Consider the following 20,769-nt stretch of genomic DNA (forward strand, 5'->3'; position numbering starts at 1 on the left):
TAGCCAGATACGTTTTGGCTAAGCACGCTTCCTATTTTATATGTGATTTATATATATTTTATAGGTGAATCTGTTTCTGAATGTTTAAGTGATTTTACTATAGCTGCCAGATTTTCTGCCTCACCTTATGTGTATCTCTTGCTACTCTATATCTGTGTACTGTATAAATATGCCTTGCATAGCTTTGTGCCAAACTGATAGCACCAAGTTAAATTGTCGTAATGAAAACCAACTCTTAATTATTCCAGTAAAATCCGTATGTGGCTACTGATATTTCCATCTAAATAAATAAATAAGTAGTATAGTGAGAGACTTGAATGGCTTAAATCTCTGGCTAGAACTACAGTTCAGAAAGCTGATTGACATGAAACTGCCAGAGATCATATATCTAATATGAAAATAGCGTCTTCTTAGCCACTGCAGGCCAAAAGTAAATTGAGAACAAAACAATCAGAGTAAAGCTGCTTGTGTTAAAACCTAGCAGGACCTGCCATCTCCTAAGTACTGTGCTGGGATAAATTGTCACAAGTAGCTCCACAGCAGCCAGTAGGTTGCGTTGCAGTGAAAATCTCAACATGCAGCTCATTAGGGAGACGAGAACATTTGAAGTCCGGCCACAGGCCCAGATACGTATCAGCACAGTGCAAATAAGCTGGAAGCTTCCAAGGGCAGAGGAAAATCTCTCTGTTCTCTGCGGCAGAGGAAAATCTCCGTGACTGAGTGGTAGAGGCCTTGAGGCCTGCCTGGCTTGTATTATCACAAAGGCATGTGTGCTCTTGAGAGGTCAGAGAAAAATCAGTGGCAGGTGTTTTAATTTCCAGCCTTTGTGACAAAGTTGGAGGGCAAATGCTTTGATTTATAATGAAGCACAGTATCTTTAGCTCTCAAAAATAGATGTTGCCTTTTTGGGGAAACATACAAAACCCTCCCAGCCACTAGAAGCAAAACACTTTTTAATGCATGTTCAAAATATTTCCACTCTTAGCTCTCCCCACATATTATTACACAGAATGCCAGTTTGCATTCGATGAGATGTAAGTGTTCTCAGTTTCTGTCTTGGTTTTCAGAGAAATCATTTACACTTACGTTTAGTATGAATACAAATGAGATCTATATATCAAAATGCAGAGTAAGTAGAGGCATCACAGGGAGAAGAGGACGCCTCAGTTTTCTGCAGGGTAGAAGTTAGTGGGAGGAGGCAGGAGGAGTGCCATTTGCTAATATTCTTAAACATCTTAGTCTCTTTCTGGACGCTTTTTTAAAAAAACAGTAGTTAGATGTTGCATTCTGATATTCATACAGCAATATATGTATAAATAAAGTAGTTTTATTTTATTTTATTTTATTTTATTTTATTTTATTTTATTTTATTTTATTTTATTTTATTTTATTTTATTTTATTTTATTTTATATTTTATTTTATTTTATTTTATTTTATTTTTTTTGCTTTGCAGTCCAGCTGGAAACCATTTTTGACTATCTTTCCCCTTTATGCCCCCTCAGGAAAACAGGAAAGAGACATCATTTTTAAAGGGCATAAAAGGTAAGTTGTCTCTTCTTATTGCTGTGTCTCAATTGTACACTAACATAACTTTAGTGAAATTCTGTGCATCTCTTGATTCATATTTGCACTTAATTTCACTTCTGTACTGCATGTCATTCATGCACCTGCCAATGGTTTGCAGGATCAGATGCTCTATCTTCCTGGGGATCGAGGTGAGGGTGACTGCCCTGCAGTTCCCCACATCTTCCTTCCCACCCTTCTGGAAGAGAAGAGTGACATTTGCTTTCCTCCAGTCTCTGGACACTTCTCCCACTCACCATGGTCAACCAAGGATTATTGCAAGTGGCCTCACAACAACATCTGCCAGCCCCCTCAGCATCTATGGATGCATCCCATCAGGGGCATGGACTTACCTGTTCTGAGTTCGCTGAGTTCCCTGACCTGCTCTTCTTCCATCTAGAGGACATCTTCCTTGCTCCAGCCTTTTTCCCTGGTCTCTGGAAGCTGGGATTCCTGAGAGGTATTCTTGCAGGTAAAGGCTGCCGAAAGGAAGGCCTTCACTCCCTCAGCCTTTTCCTTGTCCTGAGTAAGAAGGTCTTCCATTTCTTTCAATAGGGGTCCCACACTTGACCTAGTCTTGTGTTGCTAATGTACTTAGAGAAGCTCTTCTTGTTATCTTTGACATCCCTGGCCTGATTCAATTCCATCTGAGCTTGAGCTTTCCTAGCTTTATCCCTGGATGCTCAATGTCTTTGTATTCCTCCCAGGTTGTCTGTCCATGCTTCCACCCTCTGTATTTTTGAGTTTGTCCAGGAGCTCATTGTTATCTACTCAGGCCTCCCAGCATTTTTGACTGGCCTTCTGTTCAATGGGGTAGATGTCTCCTGAGCTGGGAGCAGGTGATCCTTGAACAATAATCAGCTTTCTTGAGCCCCTCTTCAGCCTTACCCCTTGGGACTCTTCCAAGCAGAACTTTGAAGAGACCGGAGTCTGCTCTCCTGAATTCCAGGGCTGTGAGATTGTTTTTCACTGTTCTCCCTGCCTCAAAGATCCTGAACTCCACCATCTCATGGTCACTGCAGCCAAGGCTGGCTTCAACCTTCACATTCCCAACAAGCTCCTCATTGTTGGTGAGTATGAGGTCCAGCACAGAACCTCTCCTTGTTGGCTCCTCTGTTACTGTGAGGAAGAGGTTATCAGTGAACTCCAGGAACCTTCTAGATTGCTTTTGTCCTAGTGTGTTGTCTCTCTAAGGGACATCAGGATGGCTGAAGTAATTTATTGCAGTTTGTGTCAAGATGGGAAGCAGGAATGGAGTGATCCTTGACAACAGAGCTCAGTGCAGCGGCAGCATGGGAGCTGTAGGGAACAGGGCTGGGGAGGTGAGGACACACTCTCTTGGAAGATGTTGAAGACTATGCATGATGTATTTTTTTTTATTATTATTTTGTAAACAAGGAGGTTTATTTTGAACATAGATGACTCAGATTGTTGATTCACCACTCACTTTTAATTCCGTCCTGTACCACTGTGTATTCTGGTGTGCTCACTGGATGAAAGGGCCACAGTTAAACCAATAGGCAAACCTATTGAGGTCCTTCACGTAGAGCTGACCCTCACAGACAACACCATAACTCATAGCTGTAACTGGTTTTTGTCATGCATTTCAAATTTCAGTTTTGTTCTAATGGATTTATTTCTCTGATTCCTGTCATCCTGCACCACTTGAAACCTGCTTTGTATTTGTGAATAGCTAACAGGGATGGTGCCAGTGAATAGTGCTCAGGGCTGTTTGGCATCATTCCTAAATCAGTGGGACCAATTACGTCTGTCAAGCACATCAAAAACATTCTTTTTTCTTTTAGCATTCTTTTTTGCTTTCTTGATCTTTTTTAAAATTGTGTGATAATTTGTATAAATATTTACGCTTCTACTCAGATTCTGTCAATATATATGGAAATGAAAGACTTGCTGTTCACTAAAGAGCTTAAAAAATAAATTAGGATTCCATCCTTAGCTGCAAGTTTGGCAAGATGATACATTAATTTGCTGGTTCTTTAACTTGGGCTATAACAAAATTACAGGAAGAAATGAGGGAGTCACTGCATACCAAAGGCTGTTCTTTTAGCAAAATTTCCACACCTCTTTAGTAACTTGTTGTTTGCCCTGAATATCATTGAATACTAAATTGGCGTGAGTGTGAGAGGTCTACTCTTTCCACACTGTATTTATAGCTTGTTTTCTTCTGTTTCATGTAGATGAATATTGGCACAGCAGGTTCTGGTCTCCAGGAAGGGGTATATATAGGTTATATGGTTCTGAATTGCTGAGCTAAAAAATGTATCAATTTTATCTTAACCAGACAAACCTATTACAGAGAGAAACCGGTGGATTCCTACTTTAGAGCAGTGGTGTTATGTTTATGAGCAAATCTGTTTTCGGCTGAGACAGGAACAGGAGCTGGAATAAATGAAATAACTTTGACCATATATGAAAAATCTGTTGTTGGGAACAGAAAAATGTGTTTGGGTACTTGCACCTACAGGGAAAGTTAAGCTCCTTACATAAACTGACATGCAATCTTTTGTCTACAGACACCTAATTACTGTTTCAACAGAATAACACAGTGTACTGATGCTCCTCTCTTCTCAAATAATCAGTAAACTACTAAATTATATCGGAATATTTGGTGTTAAACAAAAACTCTTCTTTCTCTAAACACTAACATCTCGTCCTAGAGCCTTTGTCTGCAGAACTTACTGTACATCCAGTGGTGATCTATTTTTTGTCATTGTATTTTCAAATATTCCTAGCAGGTTGAAATATCTTGCAGTGTCTGAGGCAGATAGAATTGACCATGCATTATAAAACCAAGATTGCATGAAACATGATGGTAGCATTAATTATTTTCACTTACCACATAGGGGCTGCAGGAAGTTTGATCCATAAAGTGAGTTCTTCTTGATGTCTCCCTGTTTTCACCTGTTCTCTATTAGATGGAACATTCCTTCCTCTGATGTACTGGATTTTTCCAATGCTGGAAGATGTTATCTTTCATTGCACTCTGAAATTTCAAACAATGCTGTCTCACTAACCATACATTTTTGTATGAGTTTCATGCATCCGGACTTGTATGCTGGACTTCAGAGTTCCTGTATCATGTTTCTCACAGTTGCTTCATTCCAGCACATGGTAAAAGTTACTGTTCCACATCTGGGTATATTGTACAGAAAGATATGTATGCTTGTAATTACTCTTAAATTACACTGTTGTTTGTACTTACTGATTTTTATGGAGATGCTACTTGGAAGTTTAAAGAAGGAAGGGGTGGTAAACACAATTTGCAGGACTCCTGGGGAGATTTGGAACATCTGTCACAAGGGCCATAATGGTGGGGGAGGGATTTAAATGTCTGAATTTTTGGTGTTGCTTCAATCTACTGATGGAGTGGAAACCCAAAGAGTTGTATGCCAGCTCAGTTCTGTGAGAAAAATATGGTAATTTATTCAGCTTATGGTGGTGGTCATTAAATTGCTTCACAACAGTGAATAAATTTCCAAGTATGATGCTGTACAGGATTTTTCTTTATACAGCAACTTCTCCTGAATATTTAATTCTGTTGTTACCTTCTCATAAATCTCTTAATGATAACATTAGTGTATTACCCAGTTAATTAAGACATTGCCGTGGATGCAGGAAGGGTGTAAAGAAAGTGCAGTTGCTGTCCCAGACTCTCTTTGGCCACCTGCTGTGTAAACTTGTCCCATTGCTGCTCAGTTTTGTGTGACCCGTGTGATTGCACCAGCTCCCCCTTGTATCACAGCTACATCTGCTCCAGGAAAGTGCCTTCCCTGTAGCCCTGTCGTAAATCTATGTATAGAACATCCTGTAAAAAGCAGCCCAGTCATCAGCTCCTCCACGCCTATTAGGAACTTAAATGTGTTAATTATTGCCATATTTCTTCTTCATTACAAGCTGGTAACAACTTGCATAATAAATCCAGTCTTGATGATCATGTGAGGTCTGAATTTTAGTATATGTTCTATGCAAAATGCAAGATTCAGCATCTGAGGAGGGACCGTACACAGTCCAAACACTGCCAGAGCAGAAAAAAAACACTTAAATCTTGCAACAGTTCGACAGCTTGCCCATAGACTAAAGGTGGGCAGGAAAACAGACCAATGGGAAGATCAGAACCACCTCCCAGTTAAAAATGTCAAATCTATAAAGACCTCAAAAGCTGTACAACTCATTCTTTGTTCACATTAAGGCAGACCCACTTCTATTGGGCAAAGAAGTGTTTTCTTCTGAAAGCAGTAGCACACAGTGCTAGTGAGAAACATGGCCTGTGCTGGCCTGCAGGGCTCCATGCTCAGACCAGCTCTCTTGCTATTTTATTTATTTATTTTTCTGTACATTTTAACGTGTGAGGTAGTTTGATGTTTAGCTCTAGATGTTGGAATCCACTTTTCAGCCACCAGTCTGCTGATACTGCCAAAAACTGCTTTAGGTCTACCTAGGTCTATTATCTAAGTGAGGCAGGTAAGCACAAAAACTGTCCATGTAGGTTGTGTGAGATAAAGGAAGAGGGGAATAATATAAACTTGGACGGATGGTGGAGTGTGTTGGGTAGGTGAGAGAGTGGCATGATTTCTTTCCCATGATGTATTACGTTCCTGAGGAAAAAAAAAATATTTTTCAGGAACTGAAAACAGTTGGCAGTTCCAACAGTGACCGTCACTAGCAGCTGGGGATGGGCTTTCTCATGGGTCAGCTGTGACAAACAGCCCAGAGAGGAGGCTGGAGAGCACGGAGTGGTGTCCTTGCTATCCACACATCCCAGAACGATGGGCATGGAGGCAGGTTTATCCAGCACCTGGTGCACGCAGATCTTCTGGTGGAGATCACCGGGAAGCCAAGGCCACCTGCTGAGATAGGCACTGCTAACAAGCACGTAGGAGAGAATATTTAGAATGAGTCACTAGATATGAAATGGGAGTGAGCAAGCGTGTGCGCAGGGAAGTGCTCATCAGTCACAGCTGCACTGCTTTTACTGCCTGGCACAGAGCTTACAAGCAGTACGTGGAGCCCTTCCCTGAGTTTTGAGTCCTCTGTTTTCCTGAAGTGATGATAAATGGCTTCCAAGAGCTGTTCAGAGGCTGATGTGTCAGCCAAACCAGCTGCCAGCAATGCCAGCAGAGAGCTGCACTGGTGCTAGCAGCAGACCTGATCAAATAACAGCTGCTCCTGATTATAAGGTATTTCATTTCTCTGGGAAGGGGGCAAGATACTAAATTTCCTTTTTTTTTCTTCTTCTTTTTTTTCTCTCTCCCCCTGTGTTAACCTGGCTTTTTTTTGAGATGTGCTTGTTTGTAGCCAATGACACAGTGGGCTGTAAAAAAGGAATTTTGCCCTCCTTGTGACTTGGATTCTTGCTGAATTCATAATTTTGGAAGTTTCTTGGGAAGAGCCAAAAGGCACCAAAAAAACCCTGACTCCTATGTAGAAGGCTTCTCATGATGACAAAAACATGTACCCCCCTCCCCCCCCCCCCCCCCCCAGTTTTGGCTATTGGCCAGTGGAAAACTTGTCAGTATGGTGCATAGTCTAATAGTCACCTCTGCAGCTTTTAGAAGACCTCTAGGCCATCACAGAGTAATCATAATCTACTCCCATCCTATTGGCCTGGATGTTACAGATCCCTCTGTTCTGTGTGTTAGGAGTGATGTACCAGAAGCATTTTGTTATCCCAAGCGTAACAGGAAAATTGAGGAATACATAATGTAATATGGCAATTTAGACTTTTTTTTTTTTTTTTTTTTTTTTTTTTTTGACCAAGGCAAAAAGTAGTTCCTAAATTTGTGGGTAAAAGTTAAGGACAAGGACAATAAAGGGCACCTTGTGGATGGGGTCTACTGCAGGCCCCTTGATCAAGGGGAGCCCATTGATGAGGCCTTCTGTCTTCAACTACAAGAAGCGTCACACTCACACTCTCTCATCCTGATGGGGGACGTCAACCACCAACATGTCTTCTAGGAAAGCCACACAGCAGGTTGTGAGCAACCCAGGACACTCCTGGAGTGCACTGAGGACAACTTCCTTGTCCAGGTCTTAAGCAAACCAACCAGTGTTACTGGACCTGGTGCTCACCAATGCAGATGAACTTCTTAAAGAAGTTGAGATCCGAGGTAGTCTGGGCTGTAGTGACCATGCCTGGCTGAGTTTGTGGTCTTGAGGAATATGAGCCTGGCAAAGAGGACAGGGATACTGTTCAGATGTGCAGGGGTGGGATCAGGAAAGCCAAGGCACAGATGGAGCTGAGCCTGGCAAGGGACGCAAAGAGTAACAAGGAGGGATTCTACAGGCACATTGGCCAGAAAGGAAAGGCCAAGGAGAGCGTGTCCCATCTGATGGATGAGGAGGGGGAACTGGTAATGACAGACATGGAGAAGGCTGGGATGACTTCACTGCAGCTTTTCGATATTTAAAGGGGCCTTATAAAAAAACATGTCCTATCATAAAATTGATAGGAAAAGGGTGGAAGGTTTTAAACAAAAAGAATGTAGGTTTAGTCTAGCTATTGGAAAGAAATTCTTTACTTTGAAGGTGGTGAGGCACTGGAACAGGTTGCCCAGAGAAGCTGTTGCTGCCCTATCCCTGGAAGCGTTCATGACCAGGTTGGATGGGGCTTTGAGTAACCTGATCTGGTGGGAGGTGTCCCTGCCCTTGGCAGGGGGGCTGTAACCAGGTCTTTAAAGTCCCTTCTAATCTGAGCCATTCTACGGTTCTATAATTCTATGACTCTATGATACTGATGGTTTAGAACTGTATCACCAAACAACTTTTAAAATAACTCTGAAAGAGATGGCATCAACTTGTCAAATACATGTAGACTTAAAATTGTTCTTAACAAGATTTATAATGTCCTATGTCCTCTGGGGGGGAGTCTACTTTCTGATTTTTAAAAATTAGATTTATTTATTATTTTTACTTATTATTATTTTAAAGAACGTGTCTTCTTAAATTATAAGTGGTGTGGAACAGCTTTTGTCAAAAGTTGCAGCTCTGAGTTATCATTGCTGAATTAAGTATCATGCAAAATTTCACTGTGGTAAATATAGTACAGAAGTAACCATTCTGTGTGATGGGTCCTGCTTTCCTGGAAATGGCTGAACACCTGCTCACCAGTGGGAAGTAGCAAATTAATTCCTTATTTCATATTGCTTGCACGTGCATCTTTGGCTTTACCTAGTTAACTGTCTTTATATCAGCCCACACTTTTTCTCACTTTTACTTGTCCTTTTCTCCTCCTTATCTCAATGACAGGGAGTGAACAAGCAGCTGTGTGGTGCTAAGCATCCTACTGGGGTCAAACCACAACAAGCCTTAATATCCTGTTGTTTCAATGTGTACTGAAGGTGATGCCCAGCAGAGTTCTGTACAAAATCGTTGGAGACCAAGTTATACAAAAAGATATGATTGCTATGCCTTTCATGAAAAACATTATCTGCAATTCCTATACTCCATAACCATCTCAAGCAGTTATTTCTGAGGACTTTTTGAGTATTATTATTATTTTTTTTTTATTTCTCTTATTCTACATGAGAAAAGCTACTAAGAATGAAATCCACAAGAAAGTTATTCCTCCTGAGTTCAGTTGTTGACCGAACTTTGCATTACTACCCATGAGCTAAACCTGTGACCTGGTACACTGCTTGATAGCATTGCTGTATTATAAAGCATTGCTTTGGTCACAGATATAAAACACAGCACTGTATGGGCTGCTGTGAAAAGAATTAACTCCATCCCAGTACAGTACTGCACTCCCAGCACAGTGACAATTTACAAAAGACAGCATGTTGGGGAGGAAATGACAGCTTTTTAACAGAATGATTTATTTCCTCATTTTTCTCCCCCATCAGCCTGCAGGAGATTTGAAAGTAGGGGTTTATAGGCACTGTATGCTATTTAGAGGTACCTACAATGCAGCCAGTGGACACCCAGAACACCCAAGAATGTCATCCAGCTGCAAACGCCTTCAGCCCACTGAGCTTCAAGTTGATCTGTGTGAAAGAGTGTTCTAGATGAGACATAGAAAACAACTGTTCTGCTTTATATTGGTAAGGTTTCAACCAAACCACTCTATTTAGCTGCTGATGTCACACTAAATTAGCGTATGTCTTTCCTGGAAAAAGTCTAAAGGATGAGTAATAATGGTCATCAGAGATTTAAAAGGGAAGTACTGAAGGACATGGGTTTGTATCATCTCATGAGGGCTAAATTTGGATATACGGTAACAGTTTTGAAATATGTTAGAAGAAGGCGATAACTGATGGATAGATCTGATGTTAAGAAAAGGATGTAAGCATAGTTATATCTAAATGCATATTGTCTTGAAAGCTGTGGGATCTGTCAGTATGGTTTATCTGTAATTGAAATTGTCTGGGGCAGTGATTTGAATTCAGATATACTCTAGTTCTCTTACAGCCTGTATTCAGTGAGTGCTGAAGGATTGGTTTTGTTTTGTTTTTCCTACTTTTCCATGTGGAGTTGCAAAGTGAATTTCAGTCTGGGCTCAATTTATCTTGGAATATGAATTTGTTTCAGATATAAAATGTTGTTTTCAATTCTCTGTCTAGTCACAAATAGAAGCCCAAAAATATTAGACAATCCACCTCTGAAATGAGAGACTGAAGCTTAAGTGTATGTATACTGAAATTTTCAGTTTCCACAGCCCAAGGAAATCCTAAACACTGAAACTTTTTGACAAGCACCAGTTGTAAATCTTCTTTATGAAAAGTTTGGCTTTGTAGAAAAGGTTAATGATTCAGTTGTGCATAAACTGAGGTCTCTTTTTTTTTTTATCCCTTAGTGGATTGAGTAACCTCATTGTTGACTGATATAATGGAGTCTTCTTGTTGTCTGTTAGAAGTGACTTGCAACACTATATTGGATGAAGCAGTCAGGTTTTATGGCTTTTCATCTCCCTTTGGAACCAAGAAGCATTTTCTAAAGGGGGGAAAGAAAAACAAAAGTCACTGCCAGATTCCCAGCCAGTTCCATTTGTAGTATCTGGAAGTTGGAGAAGTTACACTGGAGAATGTTCAGAATTTTATTTTCTAGATCATGTTTTGCATCATATCTCTAATTGTTCTTTTTTTTTTTATCTTGAAAAGGTTTCATTTCACCTTCTAAAGTGATGAAGGAGGTAACGGGTGAGGGCAAAACTTAATGCATTCTACAGTGGCACTTGACCAGATCAGATCATGACTTCATGATGAACAGCCTGCAGTTTGAGATTTGCTGACAAGTGCCTGTGTTGCCTGTTTTGCTACAGACTCTTCTTTTCTCTGTTGAGGAAAGTAATATAAGAGCAGTATTTTTTCAATTTAACAATGAGGGATGACTGGGGTAATGCTTACAATGGATCAGCATGAAAGAAAGAAGCCAACATTTTCCTGCTACTTACTGGTTATTTTTACTTGCATGTTTTTTGAAAGAATTTCCTGTGCTCGCTTTGTAGTAAGCTAAGTCAATATGCTACTTATTTAGATTTCACAGGCTTCCTTCTTCATCTGTGGAGCTCAGACCAGTCTGCATCTGACAGCTGTCTGAGAAGTCCGTATTTTGAAATGTGTTCTGGGGGTGAGAGCTGTTCTGATATTTCTGACTACATATTCCAAAACAGGAATAATATGGCACAGACACTAATGATTCAATTGTACTACACCCAAAGTGATTCAGAATCTAATCAGGTAACAGTAAGACTTTTTATGCTGCTAATTAGATTAATAGTAAGGGCATAGATTTACAGTGGATTTACAATTTCTATGTCCTTCAAATCTTGAGGTAAAATACCTGTGTAATATAAAAAGGGAAAGTAAATTCTAATTCACAGATTAACTAATTTATTTATTTATTTATTTATTTAATGGACAGGATGTTCCCTCCACAATTTGTGATAAAAGACATTTTTGGAGGGCATTTGCATACTGATGTTTATTTTTAAGGTAAGTTTCATCTTAGTGCATTCAGTACCATGCTTTATGTATGTATGTATGTATTCATTTATTTCTTATAAGCGTTCTACAATTGGTTGGTTGATGAACAGGTTGATGAAATAAGATAAACCTTTTTACCTGCCTCATCAATCAGTGCAAAAGAAAAAAAAAAATCACAGTGGAGATAGCCAGAAGGTAGAGAAGGGTGTCTAAATGTTTTAAAGTTTGCATAGGGGATTATCATTCTTCTGTGACTGCCTTAGCAGAAAACTTGCACCCTTCAGGAGTTCTGTAGGGGAGGAGAGCACTGCAAAGCCTTGTAGGCAACTTATATATTTTACATGTAACAATTCAGACCAGAATCAAAAACCTATGAAACATTTTTTATATGTTCCTAAATATAAATATTTCATAGACAAAGGTAGATAGATGTGTAGATATATATATAATCATATATGGATAGATATAGATAAATGTGTAATACATTTATACATTGTACCCTGCCTTCCACAGGGAATTCTTGGTCCTTGACAGATGGTTTCTGCCACTTCATGAATAATTGTTACAACTGCTGTCTTGGGCGAATTCACTTATTGTCTGTTTAAAACCCCCTTTCCTTACCATTTGCACTGTTGTACAGAATCTCAGACATTTTTTATGTCTGAAATGGCCACACTGATTACTTGTATTTCTTGACTTTTTAATGCATGGATTTTTTTTATCTGAGTTGTGTTTTACAGTAAAGTAAAGTAAATGTCAAGATTAATCTAATGTACGTGCTTTTTCAATTAGTACCACAACTTTTTCTAGCTGTCATAATCAAGAAGGCTGTGAATCTAGCTGGCCTCCAGATTACAGGAAATAATTCCTGGTTTTATATCTATACTGCCTAGCAAACAGTTGGAGTTTACTGTGTGCTCCTCCATACATGATTTGCAGGAAGCATCATACAGGAGCTCAAAGCTGTGGAGAAGTTGTGAATGGAAGTGATGCATATAAAGGGCAGAGCTAAACTTACATGTGTGGAAGAGTGAGAAAGCCAATATCTTACAACCAGGACACTTTAACATGAGGAGGAAGAATCTGGATTAATATGTAATTTTAAAGCTCAGCTATAATTAAAAGATTAATACAATAACTACACACAAAGAGAGTACAAATATTTGTGATTTACATACCTTTTCCTACTTACTTGTTCCTTTAAATTAGGAAATACCTTGACCAAGAGAAATCAAAGAATAAACTTCAAGGAAAAAAAAAGGGGGGGGGGGGATGGGGGAGGGAGATAAGGCCAATGAATTTAAGACCAGGAGGAACAGGCTCAAGTGCTCCAAGTTTAGTGACTTTAGTGACATTATCAAATATGCCTAGAGTTTTGGTTTCATTGAGATGAGATCATCAGTCTTATGCAGTGTTTTTCTTTGAAAAGGGCTGAGGTCATAGATGATAGTAGTGAACATCCATCTATAGAGGCAGAAAAAGCCTGGTGTCTGTTTTCGACAGCTTCTGTCATCAAATGTCTGACACGTTCAATGTGTTCAAAGTGTTTGGTCTTTTTTTTTTTTTTTTTTTTTTTTTTTTTTTTCCAAAAGTCGTTCTTGTTAATATTGTACTAACTGGGATATACCAAAAAGAGAGCTAAGTTTTAAGACACAGTAAACTGCTGCATCTTACCATGAGCAACAACATTTACACTGATTTTCTTTTTTCCTCTTTCAGGCCACATGTTTTGGTTCTGAAAATCCAGCTTTTAATGTGTGTGAGAAGAGCAATACCTAGGATTAATGTGGAAAAGCAGAGCTTCCTTATACCTCTTGTTAATAGGTGAAGGCAAAAATACTCTGGATATTTTCACAAACAGATGGTGAAATAGTCTGGTGGGAGAGCCTTCTCTGCCAATTTTAATCCAAAGTAAATGATAAAAGCTTCCTGACAGGAGTGTGCATCTGGGGTCAAAGGATTCTGTTTTTCCATGTCTGCTGGTTTATTTAGCAAACTTTTGTCATCACTTCTGAATTTTCTGGATGCATTCCACTCTGTTCAGAGCATTACATCTCCTGATACAACTTCATCTCTCTGTGATGTAAACAGATGAAATATGCATGTACCATTCTCTCCTCAAGTAGCTAAGAGCAAGAGGGGCAACTCTTCAGAGGGCTCATATTAGAAACCACAGTAACCTTTGTTTCTCAGCTGCCCTGAACAGGATTTTTTTTCTATGAAACTTCAAAGCATCCTTTACCTTAGTGTCCCTCTGAAGGAATGATGTGGTTGCACAGTAAAATGACTATACATCTTCCCAACATCTGGCAAATGGGTGTATTTTGTTACAGAAATGTTGGGATGGAGTCTGGTTCTCTCGACACACAGTTACTTCCAGAAATTGCAGGTGTCTAGGTATCTATTGAGTGTAATGTCAGAGTAACCCGTGTAACCCATGCTACATGTACAGCATGTAACCCAGAGGGACATATCACATATCTTCTTCCAGGTACCTGAGCATAGTCTGTGCTGACCACAACTGGGCTTATGGGCTTATGTCGTGTTAAGGCTTATATTAAGATAAAAATATGGTGAGGAGAGACAGGAGTGAGATGAGGAGATCACAAATGGGAAAGTAGGCAGTACTTGTTAAATGCAACCTGTCAAAGGCAACCTCTAGTTTGTGTCTTCCCATTAGCTCAGAGCGCACAGGGAGCTGGGACGTGGCTTCTGTCTTATTAGTCTGTGCTTTGATGTGCAGCAATTTTATGTAGAAATCCTTAGAGCTGAAGTAGCTAACGGGAAAAATAAAGCTTGAATGGTGAAATACCAGTCAATCCATTGTAGTGTAATTATTTATTGCTTCATCTGATCAACAAACAAAAATCCATTTTTCCCCAGTACTTTGTGTATAATCTGCTGTTTGAAATAATTTAGTTACTGCATTGATGGGAGACAAACCATTACATAAATTACTCAACCTAAATGCACAAGGCAGTATGCATAATCTGTTGATGCAATATGAAAATTGTTTTCACTTTATTGTTGTATATTTGGAATGTTCTGAAAGAAGAGTATGTTTAAAATGGTCCTGTCAAAGTATTAAAAGTCAGAAAAAGTTACTCATCCAGTTAATAAAACATGGTTTTTGAGTAATAGTCAGCCAGCTGTGTACACTCTTTTGATGTGTCATTCAAAAGAAACAAAAATTGAAGCTTCTTATTAACTAGTATATTGCTCAATAGCCAACTTTTTTTTTTCTTTTCCCCATCTATTTTTCATTTTACATAACAATATTGCTTCAAAATTATTTTCTGCTCTTGGGACTTGTTGGTTCCTGCCAATAAATTAAGATTCTTCCCTCCTCAGTGGGCATAAAGGAAGAATCCAAGACTCTTAAAGTCCGTGCCACTATCAGCTTAGGCAGAGATCTCAGATTGCTGTGGAGGGAGACTGCTTTCTTTTCTTTCCTCTGGAAAATTAATGTACTATAGACAAGAAGAGGGAGGCAGAAAGGAACACAGCAATGTCTGTTTTTCTTCCTTCAGAAATAAAATTCCATCACAATTTTCTCAAATTCTGCACTACACCTGTTCCTTTTCAAGCTGTGATTTCTGTAGGTAGGCTCTAAAGACAGCTTGGCTCCCCCTGTGCTGGGCATCTATACTGTATAGCCGTCTCACATCCTCTCACTATCAGTGGTATGCATAGTTCTGCATCAGAATTGTTACCACTGACCACTTCCCTAGCAGTGGTGTGAACAGGTTTGCAGCAGGATTATTACTGCTGATCTGTTTCCCTTTTATTTATTTATTTATTTTTTATGAGACATGACTTAATTGTGTGCCCACTTCCAACAGGGAAAAAAATGATTTTTCCCCAACCTGTTTCTCTTCCAGGTGAACTATTTATCTCTTTTATGTGGAAATAGACGATGTTTAAAATTACTAAATTACAAATTACTTCTGCTACTACTGAGTTGATTTAAACTACAGCTTTGCCAGGTGTCCATTCTTCTGTCAGAAGCTTCTGAGAAGCAGAACTAGAAAGAAATGTGCTCAGATTAGTTGTCCAGTGCCTTAGCACCTTTCTGCCTTCATCATCTGCTAAGATAACATGCTGGTTATTATGAGCCCATGCCTGATACAGGTATATGCTGCTGACTTTGCTTCAGGGGCAGTACCTTCTGGCAGAGGAATTATGTTGGCAGTCAGTATGGGGAAAGGAAAGACCATGAATCTCAGTAGGCATTTGTTGCAGTGCAAGTAAGTCTGAAAAGGCACATAAAGAAAAAGTCTGACTGGCAGACTGTTATCACATAGCATCTATACCAGACAGAATCTGGTCAGTCTGCTAATTTTTGCTCATCTTTATGTCCTTACTGCTTTGTAATATCTTGATGGCTGCAACAGAGTTTTGAAGCACATTGAATCCAGAGTAATAGTTGTGTGCAACTTTTATTATTATTATTATTATTTTTTGGCTTGGAAGATTCTTGCTACCCTTGAATAAACAGAATAAATGAACTGCCAAGAGGATACACAGATGCTGTGAAGGAGTCTGAGAGTAAAAACGTACCAGTGCCTAAACTGCCCTTTTTGTCTTTTATTGCTAACAGTCTGTAGGTTTCTGACAACAATTTTTACATCTTCAGCAAGGAAAATGTAGAGCCTTTTTGCAGAACTCCAAATCCAGAGTACCATAAAAGTTTTCTGTGGTTTGTCTCCATTTATGTTTACATATATCTTAGTACCAGTACTACATAAAATATTCATGGTAGCTTTGGTTTGACCTGAAGAATATTTCTATCCACCAAGTAGAAATGAAAACAAAAGGACATCAGTGCTTTCAGATACAGAAATTAAAACATCCATGGGAAAGAATGTTACCAATTTACATATGGGATATTTTCAACCTAGACAAATATGTTACAGTTTGAAGTCAAACGCCTTCTTCAAGGTTACTGATAGCCATGTAGGGCCAAGCTCATTTGATCGTCCCATGAAGAAGTGGTAACCTGATCACTGTAGATCTGACTCAGTGCTAAGCTCAGTATTTCTTTCTTTTCTTTGTAGAACCTCAGTTCTTGCCCAGCTTTCCTGACTTCCTCCAGTTCCCTAAGAGCCACTTGCAGCTCTTGGGAAATAATTCCTGGAGATTCTTGTTCCTTCGTAATCCAGTCCAGGGCCATGTGACTTCTCATCTTTTCATCCAAGGAATACTGGGAGTAGTAGGAAATTACTTCCTATTATTCAGGAAAGTGACAACAGATATGGAAGTCAGTTACAAATTATTATTGTTGTTGTTGTTGTTGTTGTTGTTATTATTATTATTATTATTATTATTATTATTATTATTATTATTATTATTATTATTATTATTATTATTATTTTACCCAACAGTTTCCTCAAGAAAAATTCAGCTCTGGACAAAAATTACACAGCAATCCTTTTGTAACATTCTATACATCTTTCATAAGCTGATCACTAAAAGGGAATAAAACGTCCATTAAATATTAAATTTCTTTATAAGAGACTTAAATGTCAGGATGGAACTAAATTTGCCTATGATGACATTTCTTGAAGAAAGGTAACTTTTTAAATGCTAAAAGTAATTTTCTCCCCTTTTGAAAACTCAGAATGCATACTTTTTTCTGTAGATTACAATACAGAACAAACCTTAATTTCATAAGTTAAAAAATGTCTTGAAAATTTTCAATCTAATGCATTTCCCAAAGTTTTCACAAAAATAGATATCAAACCATGCTGGGGTAACAGTTTTTCTCAAGTGAATTTTCAACCTGTCTCTTGATAAATAAAACTGAGAAATAGCCTATGGCTTCTTGAAGTGATAGCAAGGGACAAATACAGAAGACATAAATGCTTTTTAAAATTTAGCTTTGTCTGAAGTCCTGTTTATATCAAAATAAAGTAAAAATACTTTAATTCAGAACTTCAAAAAAATATATATATATTTACATATTTTAACCTCGGGTAGTTACCCACTCACACAGCCAACTTTTAGATGCTAGTTATGTCGTACCTGCCGGGAGCACTTTGTTTCACGTAGGGCTTTAAGGCTTCCATTCCAATGCAGAAGCTGAAAGACAATCATCAACTCCTGCAAAATGGGAGCATACTGATTATGGATTAAATTTTCAAAAAACACACCTTTTTACTTCAGAGAAAGAAGAAACAGAGCAGGTTTGTTATTTAAAGATGATGATATAAAGGAACAAAATTAATCCAAATCCCATTAGAAGTTACAATGAAAGTCTTATAGCCAGGGAGCTGAAAACTAGATTTTCTTCTTTTGATGCAAGTAGAGTACTAAAAATCATGGAATCATAGAGTCATTCAGGTTGGAAAAGACCTCCAAGATCATCTAGTCCAAGCTTTAACCTCGTACTGACAAGTCCACCACTAAACCATGCTACTAAGTCTTATGCTACCCTCCCAGGCCTGTGGAGGAATCAAACAGGCAGCACAGCTCAGCACTGAAAAACCAAATTTGGTGGTGGGGGTGGGGGATGTAAATACATAAAACTGAGGGATTTATCTCGGAGATGGTTAAGTCTTTGGGGGTTTAGATCTCCTATGTCTGAGTAGGCTGTTATGTTTTCACACATATTGTGGGATGTGCCATCAATTAAAAAACCTGACTGCCAAGCATGCGGCAGTGCACATGCAAAGGAAGGTCCTCCCTGAGGATCCTGAATCAAAAAGGGAGACACCTCCTCTTTCCACACTGGAAGCTTTAAACAACTGTATACATTCAGGGGCCTGCTGTGAAACTTGTGAGGTTTCCAGGAATGCAATTACTTGCAGGCATGCACAATGGCCACACATAATCATATGCTAAACAATATAGGTTTAAGATTGATCTACAAAGAAGCTTTTACTTACTTTTAGGTGACCACTACAACCTTGTCTGTAGTCATAGTGCTGTGGTATTTAGAGCTTTAAATTACCTATTTCCTAACCTTCATTGTGATGTGGTGTCATCTGCAAAATATCTGAGGGTGCTCTGGATCCCCTCATCCAGATCATTGATAAAGGTATTGAAGAGCACTGACCCCACTACTGAACCTTGGGGGACACCAACAGCCTCCAAATGGGTTTAACTCCATTCACCATGAGTCACTCACCATGAGTCACTCAGATCTTTTTGTCTTACTTACCAAAGTGGTGAGGAAAAGACTCTCAGTTTTAATTAGGATAACTTTGGATTTGGATTTATAAACATATTTTCTTTCACAAAACTCTCTTCTTGTAGGCCACAGCATCTTACTCCTTTAAATGTTGCGTTTTGAGTGTGTTCTTTCTCAAGGCCTGATTTTTTTAAAGTTATATCTCCTGTTGGCTTCCATCCCTGCATGAAGTGCATCTTGGGAACAGGCGAAGGGGTAAGATGGGACATCTTAAGGATGTAACTTAAGCCACAGCAACTCTCCTGAAAGTTTACTACTTCCACTGCAGTATTTATGATATTAAATAAATAGGGCAGCTTTTCCTTTGATGACATTTTTCACTCTGGGTTAGATATGACACAATGAGATGTTACTTATAACTCAGCCAGAATGAAGAGGCTTCTGGAAACATGCAGTTTAAAATGGGCACGCTCTAGGAATATTCATACTATTTTCCAAAATTTGCTCCCACTCCCCACTCATTTGAAATATGTGTGTGGCTGTGTCTTGCTTGCAGCAGTAAGGTGAAGCAGAATGGCCCCCACAACATAGCACCTATTTCCAGTTAACTTGTGTTATTTGTTAACCTCAAGCGAAACTTTACAGTATACTGCAGGCTGTTTAAGGTTTATATGACATCACCACAATTCATACTTCATCAAATGGAGGAAAAGCAAACCCAGAAATATGTACCTACATTGGCACCTATATGAAATAACTGCTTGTGGATGGAGGTTTTATGTACAGTTTGGTTAACTTAGAAAGTTGCAAAAAAGCAACTGTAGATTTTGTTATTGTCTTGATATTAGATATTGATATTTTGATATTGTCTTGATTGTCTTTTCTGAAGTGTTTTTTCAAATCTGAAAAGTTTTTTCAATTGGTGTAAAATTTTGAAAAAGCTCTGACAGAGTATTAGAAGTGGTCAACATTCCATTGAAATGACCAGAATTACAAGAATATTTGCACTTAGATGCTACATTAGGCACTGTGTGACAATTTATTCACCCATGTTCAGTACTGTACGTCTAGGTTTTCTTTCAAGTTCCAGTGCAGGAAGTCAGGTGCTCTCTCACTAGAATGCACCAGTCCAGTATAAGTCCAGTATAAGGATAGTGTTCAGAGTATTTTCTCAAGTTATTTAGATTTATCTTCATGTTTTTCATTGGGATGTGGAATAAAGGAGGGCATTTTATCATTCTGTTAGATATTAGTAATGAAATTAAGTTGCTTCATTCAGCTGTGAATGATGCAGAAGCTGCACTGTTATTCTGATACCTGAAATTCCAGCATTGTCTTTCCAATGTTTGACTCTAGCATGTAATGATAGGCTCCAATACTAGTGCTGGGGTCATCAGCATCGTTTAGGTTACCCTGAGGGAAGAAACAAGAGAATGTGGTTAGAAGGCAAGTGGTTGCTTTTTGATGTGATGCATATTTTATAGTTATGTTTTAACTTATAGTTAACTGCTTTTATATTTTATTTATAAAATATAAATTATATATATATATATATATGTATTTATAGTTTATTTTATACTTATATATGGTATTTATTTTATATCATAGATAACGTTTTATTACTGCAATCCTGAGACATTTTTAATGCTCCTCCATTCCTTTCCCCAGCAAACAGTTTGGGAATCTGTTTTTGTAAATCATAGTAACCCGGTATGTTATTATTTTCACTAGTGTTTTGTGTACCATCTGATTACTGTGAAATGACCCTAGCAACTGGTAAGTCCTGTTTTCTTTCTCCTTAAACGCTGACAAATTTAGCATTGGAGATTTCAATGCCTTTATGTGTTTCTGGGTCTTCCCAGAGTGACAGCAAATCAGAGTACTAAAGTGCCTAATGACCTGTTGGTCACTGGTAGGAGGAAAGGAATTGTGAGATTAACCAGAAATGCTTTAATATTTACTTTGCAGTATGCATTTAGCATTCCAGAGGCTTTCCTAGCTAGCCTCCCATGCAGCTTCTACTGTCCCTTAAATATTTTTTCTGCTGATATATGTAAATCATATATATTATATATATGTGTGTGTGTATATATATACATATTTTATATATATATATGTATATGTATATATAT

At 38.5% G+C, this 20,769-nt stretch overlaps 1 protein-coding gene and 1 long non-coding RNA gene across 2 annotated transcripts in view; one reads left to right on the forward strand and one right to left on the reverse strand.

Moving 5' to 3' along the window:
* The first annotated feature begins 6,567 nt into the window (after window positions 1–6,567).
* Window positions 6,568–14,342, forward strand: LOC137848297 (uncharacterized). Its single transcript, XR_011091260.1, has 4 exons — window positions 6,568–6,762; window positions 11,444–11,514; window positions 12,445–12,600; window positions 13,225–14,342. It is a non-coding gene; the product is annotated as an uncharacterized lncRNA (long non-coding RNA).
* LIX1 (limb and CNS expressed 1) overlaps window positions 14,325–20,769 on the reverse strand; it is a 28,072-nt gene continuing 21,627 nt past the window's right edge. The window contains exons 4-6 of the mRNA XM_068667335.1: window positions 19,955–20,050; window positions 17,530–17,607; window positions 14,325–16,732 (exon numbers count right to left, since the gene is read on the reverse strand). Coding sequence (XP_068523436.1) covers window positions 16,448–16,732; window positions 17,530–17,607; window positions 19,955–20,050 — 459 coding nt within the window. The 3' untranslated portion in view covers window positions 14,325–16,447. The remainder of the gene's footprint in view (window positions 16,733–17,529; window positions 17,608–19,954; window positions 20,051–20,769) is intronic.

Source organism: Anas acuta, chromosome Z (assembly GCF_963932015.1).
Source record: "Anas acuta chromosome Z, bAnaAcu1.1, whole genome shotgun sequence".
Taxonomy (NCBI): domain Eukaryota; kingdom Metazoa; phylum Chordata; class Aves; order Anseriformes; family Anatidae; genus Anas; species Anas acuta.